General features: G+C 53.3%; 1 protein-coding gene across 1 annotated transcript in view; it reads left to right on the top strand.

Annotated features, from left to right (window-relative positions):
• The window catches only part of Sh3bp5 (SH3 domain binding protein 5), a 70,348-nt gene that overhangs the window by 52,597 nt on the left and 6,834 nt on the right, over positions 1-10,917 (top strand). The window contains exon 4 of the mRNA XM_004631695.2: positions 3,091-3,255. Coding sequence (XP_004631752.1) covers positions 3,091-3,255 — 165 coding nt within the window. The remainder of the gene's footprint in view (positions 1-3,090; positions 3,256-10,917) is intronic.

Raw genomic sequence — 10,917 nt, 5'->3', positions numbered from 1 at the left:
CTCCATACTCTTCTTTCTCTCATTTGCTGTCCTTTTTCTCTCTCCCTCGCTGCTGCTGCTGCTGCTGCTGCTGCTGCTGCTGCTGCTGCTGCTGCTTGTTGTTGTTGTTGTTCTTCTTCTTCCTCCCTCCCTCCCTCCCTCCCTCCCTCCCTTCTTTCCTTCTTTCCTCCTTTCTTCTTTCTTCCATTGCATCAGGAATCGAAGCCAGGGCCTTCACACCAAGGTATCTCCCCAACCCACGTTTATGTTTTAATTTTGACACAGAGTCTAAGTTACCCCGCTGGGCTCAAACTTCGATTCTCCTGCCTCAGCAGCCCAGAGTGCCGTAGTCGCAGGGCTGTGGGCTGACTCAGGCATCTCTGACTGGTCCAGTAAGACGTGAAGGGTGCTTCCCGGGTCCTTCCCTAAGCAGCCGGTGAACTTCTGTCCGTGGAGCTGTTTCCACGAAAGCGCTTCATGTCCTTGAGCCACAGAGATACTTAAGTTCTTCAGTGTTGCAGTCCGCGTTCCGCTGACATCGCCTCTCTAGTGTTGTGTGCAAGCTCCACCCTTCTGAGCTGGCCTGAGACTCCGGGTGGAGGGAAGGCTGTGGTCAGGCAGATGTGGAAACTCGGCGACTCCCTGTTTGTGTGACCAGGCTGAGTGAGGCCCGACACCGGCCCTTGTGAGGTGTCCCCTGTAAGCCATCTCCTCTCGGGCTCACGCTGTCCCTGCATCACTCTGCACCTCTGTCTCCTGTCAGTTGGGAGTGTCTGGAGCCCTCGTCTAGATGTCTAGATGAGGCCCGTCCCTCCCAGGACCTGGCGGCCGCAGAAGCTTTCTACGTGCTCTGCGGACTCCGCCCTGCTAGCTCCCTTCTGTCACTGGCTTCAGCCTGCTCCTTCCTCCTGGGTGTAGTTTTGGAGTTTTAAAAAGTGTTATCCCCATCACGTACCCCAGACCTTCCCGAGTCTGTCCCGCTGTCCCGTTCTGAAGCTGCTTCTGCGTGCTTGGGTCTCGGGGCAGCACCCCTGCTCCCTGGGCAGCGTCAGTCCTCGTGTCCACAGGCTGCGTGAGCAGTGACCTGCACGTGGGCTCAGGCCCGGACACTGCTGCTCCCGGCTCTGGTGCCTGCCAGCAGCTCTAGGTGGTGTGGCTGGCAGATGGCTGCCTTTGTGCCAAGTGTCACTCAGCCTGTCTTTGGCACCAGTGTGTAGAGGAGGGAGGGACCTCTCTTCTTTTTATGAGGGCATTAAAGAGAACCTCACCAAACTCTGCTTAGCTCCCAAGGGTCCTGCCTACAAATGCAGTCACACTGGGCGCTGGGGCTTCCGTGGGCAACTCTTGGATGACACCTTGGTGTGTGACAGGAGCCTCCAGGAAGCCTCCTCCGTGACCATTTCTGCTTGTCAGCTGCAGCTTAGTAATGGTGCCCGTGGCTGAGCCCTGACCCTTGAAGGCTCGGTGCCCAAGGGAGGTGCGGAGGGAAGGCCAGTGGCTGTGGGACGCATGCCCGGTGCTGACCTGGATCATCCGAGGACTTCTGGGGGGATGGGGATGCCAGCCTGGGTTCTTTCCATCCCGGGAGACGCTCCCCTCCTGTTAGTTGGGTGTGGTTTGTCATATGACCAGGCTGGCACGCGTCTGTGCTGTGGCACAGGACAGAGGAGGACTGTGGAGATGGCACACGCTGGCCTGGAGGTGGGCAGAGAGCATGCTGGGAAAGGCTGCTGAAGGCAGACCTCATCCCCCCTGTGGCACGCCCTCGGCCTGTGGGTTTCTGAAAACTTCCTCTAAGTCATGTGAGGATCTCTCTGGGGAAGGGCAGGGGCCCCTGCGGTTCCTCTTTCCTTCTGAGTCCCAGGGACTGCCCCTTGCATGCCCCTCAGGGCTTGGGATCTGGCCAGCAGGGATGGTGGGATAGGATCCTCGGCGGGTCTGTGACTGTGCCTCCGGTGGTGAATTTGGGGTGAGTCTGCACTGAGGGGTGGCTTTTGCATTCTGTCACCCATTTCTGATGTCACACAGCTGCAGGTTGTAGAAGGTCTGTTGTCCAAAAGAAACAGAATGTTATCACCTCCATAATTTTTACTTTCCTGGTCATCATGTAAAAACTTAAAAGGAAACAGATAACATTAATGTTAATCTTCTATTTAGCCTAGCGTAGATCAAATATTATATCATTGCACAGCCAACATGGAAAACCCTAATGAAGCTGGGCGTGGTGGCACTTGCCTACAATCCAGCACTCCGGGAGGCTGAAACAGGAAAGTCGCAGGTTTAAGCCCAGCCTGGGCAATGTAGCAAGCTCCTGTTGTAACAAATATGAAACCGAATTGGGATTTAGCTGGTGGCAAAGGACCTGGGCGCAATCCTCCCGTATGAAAGAAAGGAAGGAAGGAGGGAAGGAAGGAAAGAAGTCTAATGAAGTAGCTATTTAGCATTTCTTTTTTGTACCGAGTCCTTAAAATTAGGGGTGTTTCACGCAGTTTGGATCATCCCATTTCAAATGCTCAAGGGCCACGTGGGGCTGGTGGCAGCTCTAGAGGAGCAGTGGGCTCCACCTCCCGTCCACTCCCGACACCCCTGCTGAATAGGGGCTGTGCTCACAGGGCCTGGCTCCGAGGGCCGGATGTGGTCAGATCCCTGCGGGACCCCGGGAGGCGTGTGTGCTCTTGGCCACAGCTCCCCCTAGGGGAGAGGATGACACCCTTGGGCCGTGATGGCCAAGGCTGACAAGTTGCGCCGGGGCTCTGGGCAGGGGAGATGCTGGGACTTCTGTGTCCCCACCCTGGTCTCAGTAGAGAGCCAGGGCTTCTGAGAAAGGTTTCTTCTGAAGCTGGCTGTACCTGCTGCCATCTCGGGATGTGGCCGGAGGCTGAAGTATTTATCTACACCGTGGGCTCCTACACTGTGGAAATCGTCAGCTCCCCTGTGTGGTGCCGAATCGAGCACCCGTGACCCCATCTCACAGGAAGGGCTGCATAGGTGATAGCGGATTTCCACAGTGGAGAGGCAGACAGACTGTGTCTCCAGGCTTGGGTGCATCTTCTGGAGGTGTGACACGTGGGGAACCGTTGCCTGGGCCTCATGGGGTTCTTTGTCACGCAGGCCCAGCTAGAAGCTCAGAAAGCCACGCAGGACTTCCAGAGGGCCACCGAGGTGCTCCGCGCTGCCAAGGAGACCATCTCTCTGGCCGAGCAGAGGCTGCTGGAGGACGACAAGCGGCAGTTCGACTCAGCCTGGCAGGAGATGCTGAACCATGCCACGCAGAGGGTAGGCGGCGAAGCTGTGGCACCCACGGGGTGTCGGGTTTGTGTGCCTGTGCCTGCTGGGGTCCCAAGCATGGCAGACAGACCACTTCTCCCATGTGGTCTCTTGGCTGGGCTGGTGCTAAGCATATTCGGGTCATATTGGGTGACCGGGGAGGAGGAGCTCCTGGGCCTGGACAGTGGGCTTGGGCTTCCCTGAGGTGCAGGGCTGTTCTGCAGAGTCCATCTGAGGTTGGGTGAAGCCCTGGCTCTGCGCGTGGGGCCCTGGGCTGGCATGGGGGCCACGGCACATTACAGGGGACTCAAGGGGATGCTCAGGCCTGGCCTCCCAGGATGAGGCTGGGAGTCATGGAGACAGCATGGAGGGGCTTTGGAGGGAGTTTCATGGACGACTGTACTTTCAGAGTTCTGCGTGGTTATCCTTGGCCTGTTAATAACAAAATCCCATAAAGGGGGTGGCTTAGAAATAACAGAAATTGACTTCTCAAGGTTCTAGGGCTGGAGCCTAGTTCAAGATTGAGCCCCTCGCACATGGCTTCTGTGAGGACAAGTTTCCTGGTTCAGAGAGGGCCGGCTTTCTGTGTCCTCACTACAGAGGGTAAATAAGCTCTCTGGTTCTGTTAGGAGGACACTAATGTCACCCCTAGGACCTAATCTCTGCCCCAAGGCCCACCCCTCATTTTCTTTTGGTTTTTGTTGTTTTCTTGGAAACAGAGTCTTGTTATATATAGCCCAGGCTGGCCTCAAATTCATAATGATCTGTTAGTCTAAGCCTCCCAAATGGTGGCATTGCAGGTGTGCGCCCCCATGCCTGGCTCCCGAGGCCCACCTCTTAATACCGTGCCCCAGGAGATTGCATTTCAACATAGGGATGGGAGGGCAAGCATTTGGCCTTGAACAGGCAGGGACAGGTGCGTGGCCCAGTGGGACTTGGTTTTCGCTGTCCAACACTACCAGGTTTGCTTAGGGTCACACAAATGTTCCTGCGTCCAATTCCCCTCCCCCAGGCTTTTCCTGGGATGCCCAGCGCATGCCCTGGCATTCCTTGGCCCTAGTCTGGGTCTGTCGTTCCCTCTCAGGGGTAAGGCCGGGAGGCCAGGGCTGAAGCGCAGGCTTGGGACTGTGTGGAGCCTCCTGAGGGCTGGAATAGTGAAGTCCAGAGTTGGCCCGGCGGCTTCTCCCATTTATTTATTTATTTTATTTATTTTGCGGAACCAGGGGTTGAACTCAGGCCCTTGCGTTTGCCAGAGAAGCACTTATTCTACTCCCTTTTATTTTGCTTTATTTTCATTTTATTAGTACATATTTACAGTTCATGGTGAGTACATTTTTCATGAATTCGTTCATGTATGCATCTAGATTCTTTTTTCATCTTCTCTCCCTTGCTCCATCTCTTTTTTTATTTTTTGACTTTTTTTTTTTCTGGACAGGGTCTCAATATGTAGTTCAGGCTGGCCTTGAGCTCCTTTTACAGGCCAGACTGGCCCCAAATCTGTGCAATCCTCCTGCCCCAGCCTCAAGAATGCTGGGTTACAGGCATGCACCACCACTCACTGCTTCCCTCCATCTCTTTTTTTTTTTTCCAAAATTTTATTGATAAACAGCAGTGAGACAGTTTCAAATCGGAAGTACAGTTTCAACAAATAACACACTGCATATATTCTTCTTAGTGGTTTCCCTCCATCTCTTGATTTCCTTTCCGTTTATGAAGGTTCTGTCTTTTTTCTATTATTTATCCTTTATCTTTTCCTTTTTTAAAAAATGTATTTGGTATCCCAGCCCTGGGGAGGCTGAAACCTGGAGGATCACTACGAGTCCCAGCTGTGTAGTGAGACACTATACCTATACCAAATATTTATCCTTTAAAGATCCTTTAGTTTATTTCTCTTGTCGGTGTCACCTGCCGCTGCAGCTCAAGTCCTGGGGGATCTGATAATTAAGGACGGCCTTGAGCATCTTTAAATAGAAAGCCTGACACACAATGACATCAAGAGTCAGATTTGCCTTTCCACCGCATGTCGCAGAACGTCCGGCTCTGGCCCAGCCAGGCTTTGTCTGGCCTTGAGCCTGCTGCCCCCTAGTGGGCACAGCGAGCCAGGCGCAGGCTGGAAACAGTTTGACTGGATCAACTCGCGAAAAGCCAGAGAGATTAGAAAAATCTTAGAAATACATTAATCAAAGACTGAAAGATTTTTTAAAAAGAATGTACAGGGGGCTGGAGAGATGGCTCAGTGGTCTAAAGCACCTACTTGAAACAAGTTTGGCAAAGCACAGGGACCGCGGTTCGATCCCACAGCACCACATGCCAGCCAGCCCCGCCCCCTGGTGGGCTGAGCTGGCCACACACACACACACAATAAATAAAAATAAATAAATAATTAAAAAAAAAAAAAAAGAATGTACAGGTCTGCCTTTCCTTTTGCATGTTGCCACCCCGGCTGCACATCCCTATCAGCTTATAAAAGTAATTTCAGAAATCTCTTCATTTAAAAGGAACAAAACATGCTTTTCCATTTCTTTCTTTTTTTTCTTTTTTCTTTTTTTTTTTTTTTTTTTTTTTTTTTTTTTTTTTTTTTTTTTTTTTTTGCTTTAAAAATGTTTCATTAGTACATGTTTGCAATTTATGATTACATTCATTGTGTGGAGTGGGCCTTCTGCTTTTCTTAAACTCTTTTTAGGCTAGCACTAACACACTCTCAGGTGACCAAGCTGGTGGCAAACCTTTATCTCCTGGGCCCTCAGAGAATGTTCTCTGAACCCAGGTCTTCCCCTAGCCAGACGCTTGTGTTTGGCTTTGAAATAGCATCGGGTGACGTGGACCTCTGTCGGATTCCCTTGTCCTCACATGGGGATCACTTCCACGGTCGCCCTGCTGCCCCTCTTGGTGAAAGCTGCTTGGTGAAGCACTGCCCTGGAAAATGTCTCCTGGCAGGTGGCGCTGCTGGGTCCTCTGGGACTCCCAATTGTCCACAGGAAGAGCGCTTATAGCACCCCTCACACCTCCATGCGTCCTTCACCAGAGGTTACGTGTGTGTCCCTTCCTGTTTCCTTAGACTTCCTGTAGTGACGTCAGGGGGTCGCACCTGGAAGCGTGCCTGAGCCAGCACGCTGGGAAGTGTCAGAGGCCCCGTGTCCTCTCGGCTACGTGCGGTGCCACAGACAGGAGTGGTTCTCTGCTGGGTGCAGCCATGGCCGCAGTGGGAGCCTTCCTGGGGCACAGAGTTCAGGTGTCTGCTGCTTGGCCTTAATGGGAAGGGCTGGCTTTTTGTCTTCTGAGATCGGAGGGCTGGTAGCCTGGGAGGGAGAAGTTGGCTCTGTGTCGTCTACGGAAAGAGGCCATCTGGAGGAAGAGGGCTTGGAAGGAGGGAGGCGGTCCCTGCGGATGGCCCAGCAGCAGGCGGCTGCTGGGGAGCGAAGGACAGGACGAGGCTCGCTTCCCCCAGCCCAGTCCCGGAGCGGATGGCTGTAAGGCCAGGATGGCAGGACAGCTGCCCTGACACGGGGGTTCTGTGCCTTTCTTCTCCCTTCTGGCTCCGCCTGATGAGCGCAGTGAGAGTCCGAGCAGCGGGAAGGCACTGAGCGAGGCCTCTGGGAGGGGGCCTTGGGGACCCGAACTGTGCTCTGAGGGGCGGGGAGGAGGTAGAGGCCAGAGAGGCCCTGGAAGGCCAAGGAGCTGTGCTGTGTGGTGTCCACTCCTCGGCACGGGACCGGGCCTGTGGGGCAGGCACACTCAGTGCCCATCAGTGACCAGCATGGAAGGGCTTGGTATCTTTTCTTGAGCTGCCACTGGGGGCAGTGTTGAGCAGAGACCCCATGATGGGGCCTCAGCCTTAGCTGCTCCAGAACTCCTGGGAGTAGAAGAGGGGGCAGCCTGCCACTCTGAGTGACACATCTCTCTGTCCTGCTGGTCCAGGAGGGGCAGGGTGGAGGCCTGGGGCCTTCACAGCATCCTGAGCCCTGGCAACCTTTTGCAGGGCTCTGACGTGGGTGCTGTGGCCATCCTGTCCACCTGCCCACATAGCTCAGCCGCTTGGTTGTCCCAGGCCCAACCTTTCCTTCCCACTGCGCACTGGTGGGTAGTCAGTCGGGTCATTAGGAGCTAGCTGTGGGGCAGGAGTGTCTTGGCAGGTTTGGGGAACCCCAGGGATGTCTGTAGGCTGGGGAAGCACTTGGAAGCTAACAGAGAGCAGGGGAGTCGCCCCCAGGACTGGCCCGCCTTGCGGGGAAAGTTCCAATCATCTGGAGAGAGGTGGACAATTGCTTCCGTCAGCCACAGTTGCCTGGAGCATTACAGCAAACAGGAAGGAGGCAGAAAACTGAACCTGGTGCTGGCCTCCCTTGTGTGTCCTGTGCGTCATCCCGTGGCAAGGCAGATGGGTGCAGGGACCTGCAGCTTGATAAATGGAAGAAAGCAGCCTGTAGCCGAAGCGCTTCCTCCCTCTTGTCCCAAAATCTCTCTCCAGTGCCACCTCTGCTGCCACAGCCTCTCCGAGCTGACACGACCATCCCAAACATACCGGGACCCCTCACTGCCTTGAACAACAGTCACTGCTACTGGGAGTGTCCACTAGGCCGCCACCCAGGGCTTCGTGTCCAGAGGGCCCACCCAGCACAGGGCCTTCCACCCGGTGGGCTCTGCACCAGGGCGTGACTGCATTGAATATAATTGTGGTAAATGGAAGCATACCTTCCAGAGAGGGGAGCAGAGGTCTCGGGGTGCAGACCAAGTACTCTGTTAATGTGGGTTCCAAGCAGAGCAAGGTGGCTATAGGGAGGCCTGGGGGCTGAGGTACAAGTGCCTCACTGGTCACTCAGGCAGGCCAGCCCACCTACCGTAAGGGCTTCTTGTTTTTCTGTCACTTCAGCCCCCGTCCTTATGGTCCCATTCGCCTATCACTCCCATGCCTGCCCCTTGTGGGCATACAGCTCATGGCTGATCCTAGACTGCAGGTGGAGGGGTCCCTACCTAAGGTGGGAGGCTCCATGTGGGAGGGAGTCTCTTGAGGGCGGTGCTGTTGTGTTTACCTGGGCAGGCGGAGATCCAGACAGGAGAGGGTCGGGGTGGCTTCCTAAGGGAAGGGGAAGGTGGTCTGTGCCTGCCCCCCTCGGCTTCCCTGGCAGCACTGCCCAGCGCGTGGAGCCCTGTGTGTTGTCTTAGAACACCTTTGCTTCTGCTTGCAGCACGGGGGCCGCGGTGGAGTAAGCCAGAGGTGCTTCTGTGAGAAGCTGCCGCTTCAGGGGACTGAGCTGGTTCCGTAGCTGTGCAGTGTAGCTTCGATAACACAGTCTGTTCCTGTCGTGGCACAAATTACATCCGGTGTGGAGTTCTGCCAAGCTTGGGCTTTCTGCTCCTATATATATAATTTTTTTTTTTTGCTCCGAATGCCTTCAAGGCATGACTGGCTGTCTTGTGTTGCGGGGATCGATCCACAGCAACCTGAGCCTGACTGCTTTGTTGAAGCAGCCACTTAAAGAACTGAGCTAAGGGGCGGGCCCCCTCAAGCTTGGGCTTTCGAGTTATCTGCAAGGCTACCCCAGGAAGACTGCAGAGTTAGCCCGTGTCCCCCAAGGGTCAAGCCTGAGATTCCTTTAGTGAGTTGTATTTCCTGGTGACGTCTTTGCCGTCGGGTTGTGATCTCTGATCTTAGTGGAGAAGCTGCCCCGGTGAGCGTGTGATCCTGGAGAGCTCATGTCCCTCCTGTTTTCCCTCTCTTTTGGTTGTAAAGATTACCTCAAGCTTCTGTTAAAAAACAGGGTTTTAATAAGATAAACACGGAAGTGTAATACAAACATAACGTTTTCTCATAGCCAAGATTTTGTTTAACTGATTAAGGGTTAGATGTTACAACAGTTCTTAAGAACTTTTAATTCAAAAGAGAATTTTTAAAATTTCATAGAAAATCAGTAATGTAGGCAGTCAGTCATGGCATCTTTGATTAGGACATGATTCACCTTTGTTTCTCTGGATAAGAACTTTCTGGAGCTCTGAATGTGGTTCAGCGGTTTAGCCTTCGCCTAGCATGTGTAAAGCTCTGGGTTCGATCCAAAGCACTGCCCCAAAAATTATCCGTGTGGCAGTGCACGCTTGGGGGGGGCAGAGGCAGTAGAATCCCAAGTTCCAGGCCAGCCTGGACAGCTTAGTGAGGGCCTGTCCTGAAGTTAAAGGGCTGGGGACGTGGCTCAGTTGGTAGAGTGTTTGTGTGTGAGGCCCTGGCTTCCCCTTGTGTCCTGCCGAGGCTGGGGAGACCTCTTTTGTATTACTGTCAGTCTCCAGTAACTCATAGGATGAGAAAACAACTCTAAGACAAGGTCAGAGATAACCTGGAAAGGCCCCTAGACAGGACATTTTACCTTTTTTTTTTTGCAAGATCAGTCTTCTGTAATTTTTCCTGACACATAAAACTCCTCTTTTATAAGTAAGTAAATGAATAAACCCTCCCGGTTGCCACCAGGCTGTTGAGTGGGGGGCTGTGGGCTTTCTTGAACCTTGAATTCCGGGCAGCAGGAGGGCAGGATTCGTGACCCTCCTGGAGGAGGAGGAGGAGGAGGAGGGGTATAAACAATACCAGGGACCTTCCCTCTGGGGTTCTCCCTGGCTCCTGTTTTTCCGGTTTATGGGGCCACTGTGTGAGATGTAAGAAGGCAGGGAAGATACGGCCGCTGCTGTGTGCACTTCGCTCCTCTCCCTTCTGCCTTTTAGCAAAGTGAGGAAAGAAACATGGCTCGCAGCTCCAGAAAGGTGCCTCTCAGCTCCCTGATGTGGACTTCCCAGGACCCTAGTTCTTGTAACTCATTGTAGCAACAGGCTTAGCCAAATGTTCCCGCCAGAATATCTCTACCACAGCTCGGACCCATCTCCTACTTCCAGATTGTTACAAACCTCAATGTCTGAGCTGAAGGAACTGATTGCAAATTTAAATATAAAGCTGAAGACTGGGTGGGCGTGGTGGTGCATGCCTGTAATCCTAGAGCTTGGGAGGCTGAAAACAGTAGGATCACTGTGTCTGATTTGGGTAGTGAGAACCTGTAGACCCTGTACTGAATACATAAAAAATAAATAGTTGGACCCTTCTGGATCCTGGGTTTTTCTGTGCCCAGCCAACAAATTCAGGATATTTGGGAAAGGACCAAACCACTATGTCATCCCAGCTGCTAGGGTTTGCTCACTCTTACTTCTGGTATCTTGCAGTTGCTCAGTGTCTCAGTCCCCAAGGGTGCCGTCTGCCTGTCTGCCTGCCCATCAGCCCTTGTTGCAAAGGGGAGGGAGAAGGATGAGGAGCTCAGGCTGGTTCCTTAGAGCAGGAGGCTCAAGCAGAAAAAGTTTGCAGTAGTTTTTGTTTTTCTACCCCTCCCCCCATCATGGCCACACCCAGCTTGGCCATCTACTCTTACAGACCTTTCCAAAATACAGCAATAAGAAAGAATGTCCTGGCGCCGGGTCTGGCCCGTCCAGCAGGCCACCATGTCGAAGGTGTCCTTCAAGATCATGCTGACGTCGGACCCGCGGCTGCCGTACAAAGTACTGAGTGTTCCTGAAAGTACACCTTTCACAGCAGTCTTAAAGTTTGCTGCAGAAGAATTTAAAGTGCCCTGCAGCAACAAGTGCAATTATTACCAATGATGGAATAGGAATAAATCCTGCACAGACTGCTGGAAATGTTTTTCT

Source organism: Octodon degus, unplaced genomic scaffold (assembly GCF_000260255.1).
Source record: "Octodon degus isolate 3935 unplaced genomic scaffold, OctDeg1.0 scaffold00043, whole genome shotgun sequence".
NCBI classification, from domain to species: Eukaryota; Metazoa; Chordata; class Mammalia; order Rodentia; family Octodontidae; genus Octodon; species Octodon degus.
The sequence above is the reverse complement of the archived record's forward strand: the minus strand, read 5'-3'. Positions and strand labels throughout refer to the sequence as shown.